Here is a 21,320-nt window from a genome sequence, read left to right as displayed (position 1 = left end):
GTCAGGAGCAGTCTACTAGTGCATGGATAAGAGAGAAATAAATGCAGGCTCTGTAATGGAGGCTAGATAGGTATTAGCCACAAGGAAGCACTAATGGAGTGAACAAGAATAATGTTTAAATCATCAATATCCAGGTGCTTAGCTTTACTTAAGAATCAAGCAATTAGGATTCAAAAAGAATAATTATCAGATTTAACAAAGAGGCCATTTAATGTTTGTCACTGTGTCATTAGTCCTATTTAAACACTAAGGAGTTAAAATGCATTGTGAGCACGAATTAGATAGTACAGTGAAACAAGTCACAACAGCTATAATTAAAAAGTGGGTAATTGCTAGAGTTAGTGCACAATCACATTGAAGAAGCTATTACTTGCTCCTATGCTTCCAACAGGAAGTAACAGCCAATTGTGTGTGGAGCTTGCTGAAAATATATGAAATTATACAGAGTGTAGATGGAAAACACACGAATGATACAGTTAATGTGAACTGTTGCCCCAGCTTTGTCATGGTTATTTGGGCTTGCCACCTACTTAGGATTTTTTCCAATTTAATTTTATTCTCAATCTCTTCAACTCTTGTACATTTTAATGTCTTCAGTCTAATCACAGTGAAGATTCCTAGAACAGGTATGACGTATTCCATTTACCAGATATTCTTTGGAATATAGTTGAAATACACATAGTTCAGTGAAATGTCCAGACAGATTGCTTTAGAACAGTGCAATCCACTTGTTTTACTGGAAGGTAAGTGTGGAATGAGGGTTTCCAAAACTAAATTTAAAAAACTGATGAAACTAATGCTTGATTTACAGACATGAGAGATACAGAGTAGAAAATACACTAATCACGAGCAAACATTCTGATCCCGCTAATTATTTTAAATTACTATCAAAGATGAGAGACTTCTCTTTCACTTGGAGGAATGGAAGGGCTAAAATATAAAAATGAAACTGCTACCAATGGGCCAAAAACAACAGAGAACAGAATTTAATGCACTAACAAAGCCATTGCTGCTGAATCAAATTTCTCTCTTGATAAGATTTCAAAACCCACTAAGTACATATTACCCAGTGATGTGTGCATTCTTGGAAAAAGCTGCTGTGAATCTTCAAGGTAGCCCGGGCTTAAGTGATGTGCAAAGAGCCTATGGTAATGATGATGACATTAAAAGGTTCATAGAACCAGTATCAATAGCTAGAAGCAAGATGAAGCACTAGCTTTCTGCAAGGGATCATAGGCAAAACACAAAGCTAAGGAAAAAGAGAATGTGAATTTTAAGAACAGCTGAAAACAGCAGGTGAACTCTTCTATCTACAGTCACCTAGAAAATAAGAAGAAGCTTGAAGAACAAAGATGAGCTGAAACTAAAATTCTGTATGAATTAGAATTCCACCAAATAACTCCTTATTAGGAATTATGCTGAGCAAACACTGCAGTAATTTTCAGACCTTGCTCAGCATTTGATGCCCATAAGATGGTAAAATTACATTATCTAGAAAAATGTATCCCACAGGTGAGAGGATTGTGACACATAATCTCAGAACCACACAATAATTCTGACATTAAAACCCACTTGTTTAAGAAGAAAATAACAGAATTTAAAGTTAATATATCCTTTTATTCAGAAATTAAGCTATCTTATTTTGCAAAATTTAATATTCACAAGTAATAATCTAGTTTAAGCACTATATAAAGAAGATGAAATGAACTGTAGTTTGAATCATTCCATCTTTTCTGAATTAGCATTATTTTCACGGGTTCCATTTCAAAACTTTTGTAAAAGCAAATACTGCATTTAAAAAAGCATAGGACTTTGCAAAATTTAGCTGGGTTTTCTGTATTTTGGAAATCCATAAAAAATACTGGATGGTCAAACATGAAAGTGAAATCCCTTATAAACTTTTATTAACCAGTGAAACTAATCAGTGCTACTTCTCTATCTAGGATGAGGAAAGCAAATCACAAAGGAGAATTTTAAAGTGCGATGTTTACAATTAGGTTTCAATAGTTGCCTGTCTGAATAAACACATTCTTTCACATTGAGGACCTTACTAATGTTAACATCGTCCTTAAACAAATATGTAGGGCAGAATGGATGGGCTTTGCTCAGGCAAAACAGTTACCAACCCTGTAAGCATCACTAAATACAAGTAAATACTTCAATATAAGGGATCCCAGTGAGGCTTCTTCTGAAGTGCAATTTGGGCTTGGGTCTGAGAGAGAAGAAATTACACACTTGCAGAGGAATTCACAAGAAGTAGACTTGAACTGTAAGACAGTGAGTTGTCAGGGAGCTTCAGCAAATCCTTCATGCAAAGAAGGGTGCAGAGCAATTGTCCTGCTGGCTGAAAATATACATGCTGCAAGAACTGCAGCCAAGGAAAAGCTCGCTAGGAAGCTTGCTTCCAAAAAGATACTTCTTAAATGATTCTTAGCATCAAATATGAATGTGAGCTAGACAGAGCAGGGTAGAGAAGAAAATAGAAATGGGTTAATTAGGTGCAGAAAATACTAGTGTGTGGAGCATATACTGGAGCACATCTAAGTACATTACTGTTTTTCTATGATGAATGATTAAAATAATCGCTTTTTTTTCTTTCCACTATCACTGCTCCATTATGTATCATTAGGGAATGGAGATTTATGTATGCAAGTATTTTCCAGGCAACAAAAGGGGGATGTAGGGGCTGTTTAGCATATGGCAGAAGAGAAAGTTAACAACGAGATTCTAGTAGCTGCTTTACACAGTGGGCTTTGCCCACAATGGGCTAATTAACCTTAAGAAAATGAAAGATGAAAGAGGGTAAAAATCCATCTCAATTGGCAGTGCACTGTGCATGATATCAAAGAAGAGGTGTTTGGTGGAAATTAGAAAATCTGAATACGGAATTGTTATGGAACAGTTGGCCTCTAATAATGCTTTTTGTATTATTAACAGGACAATTTGCAGACTTTGAGCCTACATTGGTACCAGTGAGTTAAAGAGCATCAGGGAACATTTTCGAGAAACTGAGAGAAAACCTCTTAAATTTAAGAAGAAAGAATGTGGACATTGTTTTTGCCTAGGCCAACTAGCCTCCTCCAAAACAAATCCTAAGCACAGCTTAGAGGGTGGGTCCATGGGTCCAGGGCCATTCCCCAGACACACTTTGCATGGGAACTTCCTGGTATTGAAATAAAAAAATATATATCCAAGCAAATTTCTTTGAGCCATATAGACAAATCCTGAGTTTTCTGATGCCCTTTTTACCTGAAGGTCAACCTAGCCAAAGCTATTTAGCAAAGTTATACAGAGAAACCATATCTATAATTTTAATGAACAACAACCAGCCATTTTAGGACCAGGACACTGTATGCCATTAAGAAGGAAATACAGCAACTTTATATTTCCTTTATATGCAATCTTGTGCCAATAACTGTTTGACAAAAGCCAGAGGGCACTCAGCCAGAGACTCCATTGTGGAAGGAAAGCCTCTCTGATCCAATGAAGAGAAAAACAAGATGCTTTGACCACCACTTAGGAAAACAATAACATGATCATCATCAATCAAAGTAGACCTGGGTAGTAGAGAAGACATTGCTACAGTCTCAGTATGTCTAATAACACTGGTGATTAGGACTTTATTTTACTTGCCAAAGTGTGTTGCTTTCTAAAGCAAAGTTTAAAGATCAACAGCAGGTGGGATTACTGGATAAAATGAGGTGAGCTGTCTTAACTAGCTTCCTAGCTCTTCTGTGCACATATTTGATATGAATATGCAAAATTAGAAGATGACTGTGAGAGCTTCAGTCTGCAAGGCTGCAGTCAAATGAATCTAGAGTGCAAAACTGGAGCCTACTTCAAGAAACACATTAGGCTCATTCTTTGAGGAGTCAAAAAATCTGCTGCAGAAAACTTGGTTCCTTAACATGAGTGAAACTTATTGCAAGAGGAAGTGCTTTCCAACGTGAGCAAAACCTGGAGTCACATGAGAGTCAAAACTGTCAATAAAGCGAGTTAGGTGTTCTGTTAAAAGTGCAAGCCCAAATGAAGAGGTACATGTCGGTAATGACTTTATGAACTGGAATTTGGATTACAATTGAAACTGCCTTTACAAATCACCTTCCACAAACTCTTTTTTATTTCAGCAGGCAGTTATTCAGAAATGTAATAGAGGGTCCTGGGCAGCATTTATATTAAACATTTATTCTGGATTAAACAACAGATTGGAGTGGTCTATGGGTTGAACCGCTTGCCTGATAAACTGACAATGTGAGAATCTATTTTGTGCTTAATGAGATATTACATTAAATATTTGCATACAAAAAATTACATACAAAATTCTTACCCATGTTTTGACTAAAGAAGTATAATTCAAAACAAACAAATAAGTATAACAATTATATATTTCTATTGCTTTTGTTAGAAAAAACCTAGTATTGGCTAAAAATATTTCTCTCTCTCTTTTTTTTTTTTTTAGAGAAGTCAGATGTATCATCCAGGCTACAGCATCATTGGAAAAATGCACTGAGTATACCCCATAGGAGTACTTATTAGCTATTCACACAAGTCTAACCAGCATGATATGAATGCATATTATGCTTTGTCTTAGAAGGGGATGGTGACTGTGCAAGATGATCAAATTAATAAAATGAGAAAATCATCCCCTTATAGACTTACTGTTTGAACTTTGTGGAAATCCAGGTAAGGAGGATGGACCATTCATTCCAGGCAGAAGAACAGGAGGAAGGCCAGGGAGTCCTGGATAAGCTGCTGGCAAACTGATACCATGAAGAGAACTGCTGTCCATCATGCCTGGCTGCTGTACTGTTAATCCTAGCACATCAGTAGCCTTCTTTATGCGATCCAGTTCTTGCTGTGCCATCAGCTGTCTAACCGTTGTAGGAGCTAAATAATCTTTCTCCCGGTCTAGCTGACTTCCCACAGTTTCTCTCACTTTTGTAATATGTTGTTTGGAAAAGATGTGATCTCTTATGGACAAACGTGCAGAATATTTCACCCCACACAGAGAACATTCTGGCTTTGTCCCATCAGGTCCAGTCTGATTTATCATGAATGGCTTCCCTATGTTAATTTTGAATTTCTTTTCCTTAGCCCGGGCATTCTGAAACCAGACCTGAACCACACGTTTGGGCAGACCAATCTCATTCCCTAGCATTTCACATTCCTGCATGGTTGGAGTTCGGTAGTCACTAAAGCAAGCCTTGAGAACTTTAAGCTGAAGGTTACTCATTTGTGTTCGGAAACGTTTGTGGCCTGGCCGATCACTGTTTTTGGATTTAAAGGGGTTGCTAGCTCCAAATGGGTTAGGTGAACTTGGATCAGCTATGCTTGAAGTTTCACTGCGGTCGGCATTATCATCAGGGTCATCAGTAATGTAGTAACTTTGGTCATGGTCGCCATCTTTTTCACTGAAGTGTATTGAAGGGCTTGTTAGGGAAAAGAGAAATTTATCATCAGCATTCTCATTTGTAGGTGTAGTTGCTGCTTTTGGTAGTGTGTCATTCACAAGCGGTTTTGGTTCTTTGGGGGGTGATGCAGGTTTTGCATCCCCTGAACTGCCAGTTGTGCTTTCCATTTCATTGTTCCCCTCATCCCCTGTTGTGGCATCGCTAATTGCTGTATTAATTGATGAAGTCTCATCAAAGTCAGTCTTGTTTTGATCATATCCAGAGTCAGCAGGAGGGGCATTCAAATTTTCTATATCCTCACTAGACTCTGCTTTAAAAGAAGAAGGACTTAAAAGGTTCTTCGGTGACATTTCTGCAGTTTTGCTCACAGGGGTTGATACAGTGGAGGCTAATTCATTTTCGCTTGATAATTCAGTTTTTGCTAATGACAGTGATGGGTAATCAAAAAATATGTACTTTTGTGGACTTTCTCCTCCATCTTCATTTGATATCAAAGGACTTGGAGGCAAACTATAGCCGGCCTGTTTTCCTTCGTTCCAATGTCGAGAGCGGATGTGACTTTCTAAAGCAGATTTTGCTTTAAACAGAGCTCGACAAAAAGGACATCTTTTATGGGACTGGGCTGGACCAACTGCACGGAATTGTCCCTTTCTTTCCCGGGCTCTTGTGTTCTGAAACCAGACTTGTACAACTCTCTTTTTCAGTCCCACTTCACGTGCAATATGATCTAGCATCTTTCTGGTGGGATTGGAATCTAGCAGGTACTTTTCGTAGAGTATTTCCAGCTGCTCTGGAGTAATTGTAGTTCTTAAACGCTTATCACGATGTTGATCTTCTCCACTGTTTCCTCCCTCCTTCTCACTACAGTTATTGTCTTCTTTATCATCTAGTTTCCGTTTCAGGGAACCAGAAACTGTAGCAGGGTGTGCTGTATGTGATGAGCCAGTTTGTGGTGGCATCTGAGCAAGAGAACTGTTAAGTAACTGTCCAGTCATCAAAGGATTATTGGGGTCAAATATCATGTAGGGCATATCCATTGGTCTTTCTAAAAACTGTGAGTGAAGAAATTGGTTTTGAGCTGCTAGGAAATGCATGTGCTGGTGCTCTTGCCAAAGTTCTAGAGTTGGAAAGGCAACTGTACATTGATCACACTGATACTGTAATAACTGAGGAGGTAGACTGTTCTGTAGAGAAGTCATTGAAATTGGCAAAGGACTGGAAGGAACAGGTGTGTTTTGTGATGAAGAAGGAGGTCTCCCTACAATCTGGGATTGCTTTTGTTGTGGTGGTTGAGAAGCTGAGGGCTGAGGGTCAGAAGATGTTACTGGAGTAGACTGTACTGGTTTAGCGCTTTGGGAAGTTGTATCTGTTTGCTTAGAGGTGGTTTCATTTTGTTTTGGTTTTTCTGTGGACTCTGGTTTAGGAGAAGCCTTCTCAGGTTCTGGTTTGGGTGATGGAATCAAAGGAGTACTAGAACCAGAGCCAGAGCTTGCTGCTGTGACTGTCAAGCTTTTTGATGAGTCATTTTGGCCAGAAACTGTACAGTTCTTATACACTGTTTGATCAGAGGCATCCATAGAGTCTTCAGTTTGGCTTTCATCTTGAGCATCATCATCTTCATCTTTATAACACTGCTTTTTCTGGTGTGTAATTAAATCAAAGATCCTGGGAAAAACCACACTGCACTTTTTGCACTGATACTGCATGTTACTGGTTCGGATGTAACGCTCATTCGTCAGTTCCCTTTTCTCATTGTCTTTAGTTTCAGCTTGATTCTCGTAACTTTTGCGAGCTTTTTGTCGCGCATTTTGGAACCATACGACAATAACTCGAGTAGGTAGGTTAAGTACAGTTGAAAGCTGTTCGATTTCATCATCCTTTGGATAAGCATTTGTATCAAAGAAGTCTTGGAGGACACGAAGCTGGTAGTCAGTAAACCGAGTCCTGGATGACCTCTTGCTGAAAGACGCATCAGACTTGTAGGGTTCTACAGCTGAAGGCTGAGGATCTATTCTGATATCTTCCAACACCGTTATAGGAGGATTGCTAAAATTATACGGCGAATCCTTATTTCTCTGTCGTTCTTTAAACAGCGTATTTCGAAACCAGTGCTTGATAACCTTCTGTGAAAGACCAGATTTCTCAGCCATTTCTTGGATCTGCTCTTCACTTGGAGAATTGTTAATATCAAAATAAGCCCGCAAGATTTTTAACTGGTCATCTGTGATTCTTGTACGTGGACGCTTGAACTGAGAGTGCCGCAGGAAATTGGGATCTAATCCCAGCTGCTGCTGGCAAAGCTGGGTAAGATCGGCAGATAAAGTATCCATTGGTGGCAGCTGGAGGGCAAGCTGAGGAGGCAGTGCTGGGTGTTGCACTGGCTGCATCATAATTGGAGGGAAAAGTGGGAGATCAAGTGAAACAGGAAGCTGGACTTGAGGTGGGGCTGATGGTGGTGGTGGTGGAGGAGGCGGAGGTGGCGGTGGAGGAGGCGGTGGTGGAGGTGTAGGTGGTGGGGCCTGCAAAGGTGTGGGAGCTGTGTTTTGAATTTTTCCAGCTCCAGCTGAAGAAGGCTGAGAAGGAGTTGGAGGAGGAGGAGGAGGAGGTGGTGGCGGAGGTGGTGGCGGAGGCGGTGGTGTTTCTGGAGAAGATGGAGAAATTGGATAAAGTTTGTCATACGCCTCCCTGTATTGTCGGGCAAATTTTTCTAATGCTCCATATGGAAAAAAATGTCCATGCACATGTTCTTGATGACTCTTCAAAATAAGAATGTTGGAAAAAAGCTTACTGCAGGTTCCACACTCCAGTTTGTCTGTGTTTTCACCATCCCCAGTCTTGCTTTTCTTCTGCACTTTTTGTCTGTTCTCATTGTATTGGATAACTAACTCAAACCCAAAGTTCTCCAGCAAAGCCTTGGCTGCATTCCCCCTTGCTCCAGAAGCTATTCTGGGTGGTGGGATGGCTGGTTCTGAGGATTTTGGCTTCTTCATATCTTTGTTTTCTTTTAGTCCTTCATTCTCATTAGTAAATTCTTGCTTTGGCTTCTCATGTTTTTCAGAAACTTCTTCTGACTCCTTATATGATGGCATATCCTTTATCAGCTGGCAGTCTGTACTTACTAAGGTATTTTGCTCTGCTTTCATCAGCTTACTACTTTGCTGCTGCTGCTTTTGGGACTGAAGTTGGGGTTGGGTGGACTGGTACTGTTGTGCCTGTTGCTGCAGTATCTGTAGCTGGGTTTGGCCAACATGGTGCTGAGTTTGTATCTGCTGCTTCAAATCTTCAAGCAGTGATCCTGTCATACCAGCCATCCCAGGCATACCAAATGTGGCAGAACCAGGCAAACCCAGATCTGGGCTTAAGCTAAATTCTGTCCCAGGTATATAGAATGGGAAAAGGAACTGAGGCTGTTGAAATTGGAGCAGTGCTTCTGGTGTCATTGGAAAGTGAGGCAAAAAAGCTGGATTTAGAAACTGCGGTTGAAAGAACGCAGCCTGTTGTTGCAGTTCGTGCTGTAGTTGCATTTGAAGTTGTGCTGGTGACTGGGGTGGGTGATGCGTAGGCTGAGCAGAAATTAATTCAGAAGCTTGCTTTTTATTTAATTCTTTGGCATCTAAATGTGTTTCTTTGCTGTTAACTGCTGGTAAGGTCACAGATTCTAGCATTCCTTGGCTGGGGCTATTCACATTCCCTGCTACACTATTACCGCTACTTATATTACCACTTGGTTCTAGCTTTGCAGCCCTTGCCTTTGTCTGATGAAGCACAGATCTCATATGGATTTCCAATGTAGAACTTTGGCTATATGCAACATTACAAATGCTGCACTTGTAGGGTTTGTTATCAGTGCTGCTGTTGGTTTCTTGAGGGACAGGACTTGATGCTTCCTGCAAAACTTTTTTGAGTTTATGCAGATGGGACACTGAGTTGTAGTGGACCAAGAGAATGTTCTTTTGGGTGAAAGACTCTTTACACACTGTACACTTGTATGGGCGAGATGGATCTAGAAATTTTTCCATAGTAAAATTTGGCCCTTTTCTAAAAGGTAAGGTCCGCTTTGGTTCTGAGCCCATATCATCTGGAATAGAGCTACTATCACTTCCTACAGGACTTGCTTTACCTTCCTGGTCCATCTCATAATCTCTTTCTATTTCCTGTTCTAGTGCATGATCGTCTTGTGCCATACTTTCACTTTCTCCCCACAGTTCACCATTGACAGGTAAAGATGCACACAGCTGCTGAAGTTCAGCTTCATTGAGTTCAGGGTGGCCTGCTTCCAAGTGTTTTTTTAAAGCCTGGAATGTACGGAAGCTACGTTGGCAAAGGCTACACATGGTAGCCGCCCGAATAGCGTGGTACTGGGAATGTATCTGAAGCTTCTGCATAGTCTTAAAAGCCAAGCTACAATGGTTACAGCGGTACTTATAGACATGGCGGTCAGAAACAGACAGCTGTTGCTTCTTCTGCTGCTCACTTAGCTGGTCTGTCATAGACTCAGTGGTCTTAATATCTTTACTGCTGCTCTTATTCCAATCGGGTGTTTCAGCAGATTCCTTAGGTGGCTTCTGTTCCTCAGTCTTTATTTCCATTCCAGTTTTTGATTCATCGACCCCAGGGGTACTTTTCTCATCCACAGGACTTTCACCTAGTTAGAGAAAGTGAAGTGCCTTTTACACAAGTAGAAGAAAAAGCACACAGTATTCATTTTAATTTATTTTTTTCATCAGAAATCAAGAAAGGCACCTAGTATGCCATGTGTCAGCTTAGCAAAATATAACAACCTGTCTTTGTCCCAGAAAACAGAGTGGGCAGGATAAACAGGAATTTAAAAAAAGGAATAAAACTCGTACACAATGATCAGATTGGCAGCAGCATCTGGCCAAGAAGTGGCATAGGGCTTTTCTTTGCCAGAAGGTAGGAGTTGATTGGTACAATGGGAGCATCAAACAAGAAAAGGAAATAAAGAATAGGAAAGAGGGAAAGAGTAGAAAAATGGGGACAACAGGTAGGACAGATGACTAGAAAGAGGATGAGAATGGTCAGAGAAGAGAGGGAGGAGAATGCTGTGACAACTAGCAAAAAATGAAGACAAAATCACTTACCTAATATTCCCCATTGATGGTGAAAGCACCACTGTCTTTTGGGATTAGGTCTTAGCAGCAGGTTAAACAAGGAGGATCTTGCCCTCAAAGTGGCTAGGCACTGCTGTTTGATTTTACCTCCACCAAAAGCAAGGAGTCTGGCATACATGTGCTTTCTACCAGCTCAGCCAAATTCAGACCCCTTGCTACTTTTTGTTTTTTAATCTCTGTGGCTATAAGCAAGCCAGAAAAAGGTTTCCTTTACCAAGTAACAAGTAGTTTTATTTCTAAATTGCCCATACTTATCTTTTACATGTCTGGGCTTTTTCTTGCATACCTGGATATTTCCCAGATCCCTCAGCTGTAATGGTTGCAGGTGTGTCACGTTCAGATTTCTCTGAAGCAGCTGCTGGCAATAGCATACTATTGGGCATCATGACATCTGGTACAGGAACCTTTGAAAACCAAGAATATGGTATTATTACAGAAAAAGTCCCACTATTTAGTAGAATACAACAGTATGAAATTATAATTCAAAAGATCCTCCATATCTGGATGACTGTCAGAATCAAGATCTTGATTCAGTCCTTGATTATGGTTTCTGACAGATCATAATCCAGAGCATCATGTGTCCCTTAGTGGAGAATCAACTCAAAATAATCCACAATAAGGGGATGCTATAGAACTACATGCACTCAATATTTCATTGGTCTCAGTATCACCACAAAGAAGGTTTTGCTGACTTTGCCAGGATCATTGGATTTATCAGGAGAATTCTCCTAGGATATTTTCCTCCAAAGACAGAGATCATGTTGAGATATGGTGACCAGTCTTTCACTGAAGGTGTTCTCTCTTTTCTTCACCTGTACCTTTTTTATACAAATGGTAGACATTCCATGATCTTTGAAAGAAAATTATGTTTATTTCAACAGGGAAGTAACAACTTATTTCTATTTAAAATTAATTTTTTTTTCTCTTTCTTGACTTCAATTTCTTATGTATCATCTTCAGATTGCTTTATCTGTTGAGCTCTGCTTTCAAATTATAGACAGAAATCTTTGAAGGACGTAGTTTTAATCTGGTAGTATTCAGTTTTGCTAAATTGATACAAATATCAGCCTGCTCAACATTTCATGTTTTTATTTTACTTCGATCTTAAAAAAAAATTAACACCAGAAATATAGGACTGTCCTATTAAGACTTAGCAAGTCTAAGTTCAAGCTCCTGCACTGCCGAATTCTGTCTAAAGAATATTGGGTAAATCAGTACAGACTGTGCTGCAGCTCCTCATCTCTAACAGAAAGATAGGACTTCCTTCATACAGAGGTAAAAAGATTAACCACAGAAGAGATTTTTGAGTTGAAAATAAATAATCAAAGCTACATTCCTTATGAGATATGAGTAGAAATATTTTTTTGTTCCTCTAACATTGGATGCATAAGAATGACATATATATATACATATACACAAATTGCCTCTTGGAAAAAAATATTCTAGACATTAAAAAAAAAGCCACCTGGGTGTGTACAGAGTACATTTGTGATTCAAACATGGCAGTAATAGCACCCTCTTATAGGACTAATGATTTTGAGTTTACTTGATAGGGAAGGTCTTTTAAAAAAATATGTAGAGAACTGTAAATGTCCCAGAGGAAAAAAAATTGCTATAAATAGTATTTACTTTTTCGTTAGACATTTCAGTTATGGACAAAGCATATTAGTGTTAGCAATACTGACAATTTCAATTATGAAGGTTATGTTTTACATTCTTTTCCCTGGGAAACATTGGGGTTTTTCCTCTCTCAGAAACACTGGGACAACTCCCCAGCACCTGATGAAGAAAGATTTCAAAATTGCTTCATTATCAGCATAGAGGGAACCAGAAAGAACTTGAGAAGAAAGCTAGTGCTGCTCAATATGGAGGGGCAGATTTTCCATATTTTCCCATTTTCCTAAAAGGGTCTCTGAAAGTTAAATATCTACTGCATTTTCCTTCCAGTGGGTCAAAATTACATGGTCTGTCAGAGCTATAATTAGTAGAAAACCAAGGAAAAGAAAAGAAGTTCCCCAAGTGTGTATTTGCTCCTCAACTCTAAGCACAAGGAACTGTAGACCTTCAGTCAAGAGGTCTCAATTATTTCTAATATTTTTATTAGAAATTTATTTAGTTGGGTATGAGGTGGTGGATTTACAACCACACCTATATAAATGAAGGAGCCATTTATGGATACAGAAGTAAATACTTAAGGAGTTGGATCACTGAGATTTCCAAGTACATTTCCATCTAAGACAAGACAACCAGAACCAGTTTGTCTTAGGAGGTCTGTTTTCTAACTGAATTTATGCTGTAATAACATATAAGTACAAGACCTGATTGTGTTTCTACTGACATTGTTTTGAATGGATGTTTGAACTGCTGTTTTACAGTGAACTTCATGTAATGTAATTTTAGTAGAGGTATACACAGGAATCCTTCTACATTTGGGAACTATGTTTTTCAGGGAGTTCTTATTACTTTACAAACGAAAGTCACAATACCTCTGAGACCTGGATATTATTAGACCAAATTTTCAGGTAAGCACTTAGAGATATGGACTGGCTTAACTTTTCCAAGGTTAATGTCAGTGAGGAATCAAAGACTTTTTGCATCTGTGAAATCCACCTTCAGCCATTTTCCCAAGGGACAGCAGTCACTGAATGGGCTGACAAGAGAACCTAAGAGTCCTGACCCATTCCTCTCCCCAGGCTTCCTGAACACACTGTCACAACAAATACACTGCCCACAAGGCCCAAGTATGTTTGTGTAGCATGTGCATCAGTATTTGGAGCACTTACTGTCATGAGCAGTTTCTCCACACAGTCAGGGGACACACTGTGCAGATGGGTCAAATGAAGCTGGAGATGCATTTTGTTGCTGAGGACATCTTGGCAGAGGGGGCAGCAGATAACAGGTTGCATTGAGTGCTGTGACAGGACATGCATCTGGATACGATTTGGGTCCCTACCATTGTAGTTACAATAAGGACATTGATAGAACTGAAAAAAAATCAAGTTAAGATGCAGGCTATTAGTCAATGTGCTTTTTATAACTTGCTGATATAGCTATTTTAACAGCATATCATCTCTGCTTCATTCTTGAGTTATTTGAAAAAGAGTTCTAGAATGCAATTAAATTGTTACATTTCCTTTTACCTGCTCATGACAAAATTTATTGTCCTCTGGAGGCTTTGATTTTTTAGCTGCACCATCCTCTTCTTTTGCCAGAAGAAGCTGTTGTGCCCCTACCACAGTGTTCGCTTTTGGTTCCTTCTCTGGTGTGACTATTCCTGTTTTGAAAACATAATTTTTGAGAACATGTTTTAAACTTAAAAATATCCTGGTTTACAAAGAGACTCTGACTTCAAAGGTCTGTATTGTCTTTGAGGGTCTTTTTTTTGTTTGCTTGCTTGTTTTTAAACACTGAGAAAAAATAAAGATGAATAAAACAAGTCTGGTAAGCACAAAGATGAAAATACACTTTTATTCTTGATACTCTATAAATACATTTAAAAATGGACTCTTCTCTACTGTTTAGATAACCCTAGGTTGCCTGTAAAGATTAATCAATAATGTTCTTTCTTTAGCAGCTCAGTATGAATTTGTCTATTACATTAAAACAAACCAGCTTTTGCTTAAAAAGCCTGTTTTCCAAATAATTAATTTGCTGCTGTTTAATTACCCTCTCTCTTTTCTAAACTGTCTGAGCAATATGATTATTGTGCTGTTTTGATAACTCCTGCCTGGTTACTATTCTGAAGCTAAATATAGTGAGGCTTTAAAAGAAATACTGTGGAGAATAGGATTTCAGATCTAACTTAATATTAATTATATACAAAGATCAGTCATTTGGGATTGCTTTAGATGTTTACACTGTGAATTTTTATAGTCTGGCATTTGTGATCAAAACCAGAATATAATTGTTTACTACAGATAGTTGTACTATTAAGTACTAAATACTATATTTAATATTATGCCTGAGCTAGCTGTGTAATGCGGCCCAGTCTTGCACACATCAAAGAGAAGAGTGCAATTCTAATTTCCCAGTCCATCAGAAAATTCTTTCCAGCGTCAATTTGCCAGATAATCTCTTCTGCTAGGCTGGATATTACAAGAGCATTGGGTAGGCATGTCACATACATCTCATGACAAACACAAAACCTCATTTACCAACCATTCCAATCTCATCATAGTGCGGCATCATCTGACCTTTTTTCTGCTGTTTATTATGAGTATTTCTAATTTTAACTTTCAATTTTCACCATCTTCCAGTCAATTTGCAACTAAATTATTTCCAGGGTGAGGACACTATCACTGGACACTGGGTGCAAATACATCTTGAAATGCAATGAAGCTAAACCATTGATTGCTATCAGACCCAACGTAAATATATAGTCCAGGGGTAATCTGATTGTATGCTGTGCATGAAGATTTATCTTGATTTTTTTCAATCCACATAAGGGTCATATAAATGAACAAATTGCACCTCATTGCACAATAACCTAGGATTAATTTAAAAATAAGGTCATGGACATTTTGGCAACAAAGTAAATAAGAACAAAGAAAACACAAACTCAAGAACTTTTTATTATCATTATTTTCATATAGGCTTTGTGCAATATTTGATCTTACAAAGACAACATTAAAGAGAAGCAAAATAAGAGAACAGTTTTCAAGGTAAACACCAAATCTCACGGTAAAATAATGACTAATTGAAAACTGAATCACACAGGGACATTTTCTGAAGGGCACTTAAAAAAAAACAACAACAACAAGAAGCATAAAACAAGTTTTATGGCTTACACCTTAATGGTGATTTCCCCACACATTGACTTTCATTCCTAAGTTGTTAATTATTTCTTTTGATGTAATTTAGGCCAGTAATTTTTGCATGTTCTAGCCCAAATTAAAGCTTATTCCTGCCATATTTCCTTATTTATATATTCATCAATTCATCATCATATGTTTATCATTTGAACAAGTCCCTTTTTGGAGACCCTGAATTTTTGCACTCTCAGGAGCAGATCTTGGAGGCCTCTTTTAGACTGCTCAGTCACTGTTGGGTCAACAACCCCAAGGGCTACCTATGCTTAAAGGTAAAATCTAAGTGATGAAATCACATAGGGCACCATTTTATTACTCACTTTGCTTTATGACTATTAATAGAGTACTCTCTGGCCTATTTTTATTTACATATTATTTAAGTATCTTAACTGTGAGAATTATGGGAAATAAAAAAGTGACATACTATGTATTAAGAGAGAAAGGTTGTTTCTGGGTTTTTTAGAAAACAGATTCAAATTATTACCCTGTTTTTATTTCCAACTGTCAAAAACATCTCTACTGTTTCTTTCTTTACAATATGTCACTTTTAAGATATCCTTTTTAAAGACAAATGGGCCAGAATCTCAGCTGATGTAAACAGACATTGTTATACTGGAAGCTGAATTTAAAAACAAAATGGAAAAATTCTGCCTTCTCTTCCCCTCATCACACTAGATTGTTTTCAACTGGTTGTTACAGAAATTACAAACCAAGTTCTCCTTCAAAATTTACTTGTGAAAATGCATCTAACTGTGTTATGGCGCTGCTAGTGAAATTTATCTTGAAGTGCACTCTGTGTGTGCCTGGGCACACACAAGGTTAATATTACACATCATCTTCCACCACAGGATGGAATAACTTAATTACTTCAAAGGGCCTATAATAATCATGAAACACATAGTTCTTGTTTCTATAAAAACAAGGGGGGTTTTTTGGTTAAATTTCTTTTGCGGTTAATATAATAAAAGAGTGGAGTTATAAAACACTGTGCTGGGGTCAATAAATGCATAACAAAGCACAGTTTTTTACAATGTTTACTATGATATTTATATAAACTGTCAAAGTTTACAGAGGCTTTGTTGTTTTTGTTGTCGTTTGGCTCTGGATTCATTCAACCTCAAGCACTGTTACTTCTTATATGACTGAAGTTGCATCTGGCCAATAGTAATGTAACTGATTCTGGGACTTATGGTGAGCTTTAAAGGAAAGAAACAGGGTGCTTTATTTTGCCCTCTGGCATAGGGGAGTCACTTGCCCCTGCACATGGAGAAGACCAGAGTCCCCAAGCCACAGTGAACATGACAAAAGCAGAGTTCAACTTTTTATCCAATGGTCGAGCTACTACCACTCAGTTCCTTGTCTCGTGTATCAACGCTCTGCTTTCCACGTTCAATTCACATTTTTAGGGAGCTTTGGTAGAAAAGCTGTAAACACCTATGGTCTTCTAGAAAGAGTATCAAAGGAGGAGGGAAAGAGAAGGGAAAATACCCTGTTTTTGAGCAAACTGTGCACACTCTTTTCATAGTTACATGTTCCACTGCCACGCCATTCTTACCAGGCAGTTGTAGGAAAAAACTAAATCCCGTTGTTATCCATGTGTTAAATATTAACTTTTATTCTTGAGACTCAATATTTGTAGGGGGGTGTTGTTTTGAAATTGTGAAATACATCAGAAATTCTTTTTATAATATAAAATACACATCTTATTTTAGATTAATAATGCAACTTCAATACATTTAGCTCAAAAAGTAGGTTTAATTATAAATAAGTGCCGTGAAATAGACTAGGCAATGATTGCCTGTCAGTATCAGAATTATTTAACTTGTGTAGGATTGCTAATATAAAAATGACACAATTCACTGCAATTCAGATGTCATCACCTTTGCAATATATGTTGAAGCCCCAAAATAAAAATATTTGTGTGACTAATAAGAAGGAGAAAGTTAATAAAGTACATATACTAGTGAGAAAAAAAATCCTGGAAAAGCCATGATAAAACCACTATTTTCTTATTTATAAATCTTTGTATTTGATAAAGATTGCATAATTTAAGACTTCTGACACATCAGATGATGTTATTCAGACTCAAAATAATTCTAAAATTATAATTACTGGTAGAGTATTCTTTCTAATTAGAGTAGAATGAAAGGATAATTTTCATTGCAATAATGAAGGTTAATTTCCATCCTTCCTCATGTTTACTACCTTATTAAAAAGTGCTCCCCTTAGCCATGGCAGAGACATATTACATTTTCAATGCAAATGTATTAATCTGGATAAATTCCATATTAATTCTTGCACTGCATAGAGCTGTAATTTGGATTATAATTAATCTAAAGTGGCACTAGATTTAAATGACAATATAAATGAGGCATTAGTAGGCTTTTCTATTCTGAATGAATATTCAACAAATATAACTTGCATATTGCCAAGTCGCATTTTGAAAGCTCTTCTTCTTGAGATAAGGTAAGCAATGCAGCACAACAGCTTACACAAACACACTGTTACTAAATACATGTTAATCCTTTCTTGTCTAATAGATTCTATGCTAAAGAAGGGTCACACCACTTTCCTGTCTAACTTGTTAGTATTGTGATTAATTTATTGGTTTTCCTGAGATTTCTTTGGCAAGACTTGCAACACTCAATTCATGAGAAAGCCCAAATTAACATTCAATTATACAGAAGCAGTTATGCAGTCATTAGAAATACTTGTCAGCTCAGTGAAAATTAAGATGATGGTCGGAACGTTACATATGTAGAATTAATTTAGATTAGAAAATAAAATTTTCCAAAAGATTCAGGGTTTTACAGTACAAACTATTTTCTGCAAAGCACAAAGGCAATCATGTATTTCAGTCCTTGTTTCTATATGAATCTTACTGCAAAGTTATTTGTGTAATTGCTGGCACGGGAATGCAGAACAATTATGCTGGTTTTTTGTAGTGCACCCAGTAGGCATCTGGATATAGGTTTGTCCTAATTAAACTTGGCCCTTATGAGTGGCTAATCCTGATGGAATTTTGAGAATTCCCCTTCAGTATTTTTTTTCTAGATTCCATTTTCTTCTTTTTTTTTTTTTTTTTTTTTTTTTGGCTGGAGCTTTAATACCATATTCTTTCCTAAACAACTATAAATGGACCAGCCTAAGAAAAAGAGAGGGCTGCTAAATTCCCTGAAGTGGTTCATATTGTCCCCTAGACGAGGCGTATGGTAGGAAATGCAGGCTGCAAGTGGCTGTCACCCGTCTCCTGGGGAGTGTCCAGGCCAGCCCCTGAGGAGACTGCAGAGAAGGACTTGTGACAGCCTGGGAGCATGGCTTTGCTGCACTGCAGACGGTTCTGACCAAGTCAGAGAGCCAGCCAAGGGGAATATATATTTTAAACCACAACACAACTTCTTGCTCAACATCATCCTTGTCATTATTGGCCTTCCCTCAGTCTCTTGATCTCAAAAAACAAAGTGACTGAAGAGCAGCCGAGGTTGTAAACTGTGATGGGTACTGACCTCAGCCCGTCAACAAGCAAACTTAAAGGAAGCTTTAATCTTTAAGTCAGTCTTCTGAACTGACTTGGCATAGAAAGGGCCATTTATAATATTTTTTTGGAAATAAATTCAAAAATGTTTAATATGGAAAGAGCAAATTGTAGTGCGGGTGAATTTGGGTGTAAAGGAACTCAGATGTAAAATGATATTTTTTCTACAACTATATGTCTTTATGGATAACACAACCTCCTTTGTATGCTGCTGTCATCAGCATACAAGGAAAAGATATATGACTACCTGAAACTAATAGGCTTCAACCTGTTTCAGCACTTCTTCTGCTTCAGTGAATCCAACATAATGTAACTAGGTATAGCGTGCGGCAAAAGTAGCCAATGTAATATTCATTGTGACCATAGATTTCCATCTCATACATAAAAAGCATGGGTGAAGTCACATATTTGCCAAATCAAACACAGAAAAAGCCCTGGGTATCTACACCAGATGCTGGCCCTAGGTTTGTTTGTGCACAAGTAAATGTCATGACATAGAGGTTTTGTTTTCAAAGACAGTAGCTTTCATTACTGGGCTTTGTCTATTCCAGGAGATCAAAATTACCCATCCCATAATCCGTTTTCAATGATATTTCCTCCCTCTTAGGCTGAATCATCTGTAAACTTTTTCACTGGATTTTGTGTATTTTTTTGTAAATGCCTCAAATAAATGCCCAGGAAGAGGCCAAATTCTTGGGAGTAACTAATCTGTGAGCAAGAGCAAAAAATAATAACAAAAAAACCCCACATTCTTTGGGTTAAAAGGGGGGCACAACCTGATTGAAGAAAAAATTCAAGTGGTACCTAATCCTATGCTTATGAAAAATTAATATGCCATCAGAGGAATCACAAGTACAGCAAAGATTAATGAAAGGCGCTTAAAAAATTACAAGCACACAAACTGATTTGATTAAAAAATAATCTCACTGGTCGTCCTGTAATATTCTTCAACTTATCCGCATCTATCCTGTCAGATGGTTATGATTAAAAATAGGTCAATGGGAGGCTACTGATAGAAATCACATGCAAAATGCACATGCAATGAATAGTAGTGGGAATGTCCAGACAGTTTAAAATGAAAGAGCATTTCATAAGTTAAAAAAGGGGGGAAACAAAATTCTAGCTTCTTACCAGAGTCTTTACTAGATTTTTTGCCTTCACTATTGTCTCTTTCACTTGAGTCTTTATCATCAGCCACAGCCACTGATGTACTTTTAGCAGACCCTTCTGTGTCTTCACCTTGTTCTTCTGTGGACAAACACAGAAAAGATCTCAGGAAAGGAACTCAGTGACCAGTTAAGAGCAGTTAAAAAATATGTCCTGTAATAAGAACAGCACTAACAGAAGGTGGCAAAATAGGGGGGAAGAAGGGTCGGGGGGGAAGAAAAGGGAAAGAACACTGCTTTAAAGAGGTTGGATATTAATTCTAAAAAATTTGCAATATTACAAAATCTGACTGTGTCTTTACTAGAGTACCTGCTTTCCCCCAGTGTGACAGATTTAAAGCCTGTCATTTCGTATTCTTTGGCTAGAAATGATTTGTGTTAAAATACATGCACATGCATGCACACACACGCATACACACACCATACACCCCCCACAGGCTGGAACAAAAGCAAGCACATGTAAAAATGCATCTTGGAGCCAAAAAAAAAAAAAAAAAAAAAAAAAAGAGAGATCTCAAATATAAATCCTATTAGTGCAGCAGTATCCCGCTAATTGCAGTAAGTAAGTATTAGGTATTAGGTACAGTATTAAATATAAACCTCTGGCTTTGCGGGAGAAGTCTCAAATTTTGTCTCCAGGGGGAGCCATTCAGGATAAATGATGCAACTTGGTGTACGGCTTCTGAGGAAGCAGCATTACCCACACCTCACTTACGTGTTCACACCAGCTAGATTACATGGAAATCTTCACAGTAACTCAAGCCCATTTAATTATTCGGTAAATCTTAGCTATGCTGCTACTGGTGGATTAATCTGTTTATGCAGTTAGCTTCTATGCTGGGGCTGTGTAGCACTAATCCGTGAAAGGCCCACTGTTCCTTTTCATCCTGTGATCATTTGTCTCTCACTGTGCTGATGTCACATTTTAATGAATTTTTAGCAATCTGAGTAATGCCAGATAACCAGACTTGCAACTCCCTACAGCACAGCATGCTGTTTTCATTGCAGCACACACACACACACACACACAAAAATAAAAATCATATTTCCCCGTTCAGGTAGGAATTATATAAATTAGGAGGTGAACGTAAAATGGGATTCAAAGCACCAGGCCGCTCGATTTCATAAAATCTTTAATGACCATATAAATTAACCCTGGAAAGGCAAAAGGTCACAGACACACATTTGCATACACTCTTCTATTCACTTTTGATAAGCAGAGCTTTTATGCAGGGAACATGATACAATTAACCCTTCAGGAACCATAC

General features: G+C 38.0%; 1 protein-coding gene across 3 annotated transcripts in view; it reads right to left on the bottom strand.

The window, feature by feature from the left end:
* The window catches only part of ZFHX4 (zinc finger homeobox 4), a 150,112-nt gene that overhangs the window by 5,395 nt on the left and 123,397 nt on the right, over nucleotides 1–21,320 (bottom strand). For all 3 annotated transcript variants that reach the window (XM_036400538.2, XM_036400555.2, XM_036400548.2), the window contains exons 5-9: nucleotides 20,018–20,134; nucleotides 13,684–13,817; nucleotides 13,327–13,527; nucleotides 10,830–10,947; nucleotides 4,660–10,056 (exon numbers count right to left, since the gene is read on the bottom strand). In XM_036400538.2, the coding sequence (XP_036256431.1) occupies nucleotides 4,660–10,056; nucleotides 10,830–10,947; nucleotides 13,327–13,527; nucleotides 13,684–13,817; nucleotides 20,018–20,134 (5,967 nt within the window). The remainder of the gene's footprint in view (nucleotides 1–4,659; nucleotides 10,057–10,829; nucleotides 10,948–13,326; nucleotides 13,528–13,683; nucleotides 13,818–20,017; nucleotides 20,135–21,320) is intronic.

Source organism: Molothrus ater, chromosome 1, assembly GCF_012460135.2.
Source record: "Molothrus ater isolate BHLD 08-10-18 breed brown headed cowbird chromosome 1, BPBGC_Mater_1.1, whole genome shotgun sequence".
In the NCBI taxonomy this organism is placed as follows: Eukaryota; Metazoa; Chordata; class Aves; order Passeriformes; family Icteridae; genus Molothrus; species Molothrus ater.
The sequence above is the reverse complement of the archived record's forward strand: the minus strand, read 5'-3'. Positions and strand labels throughout refer to the sequence as shown.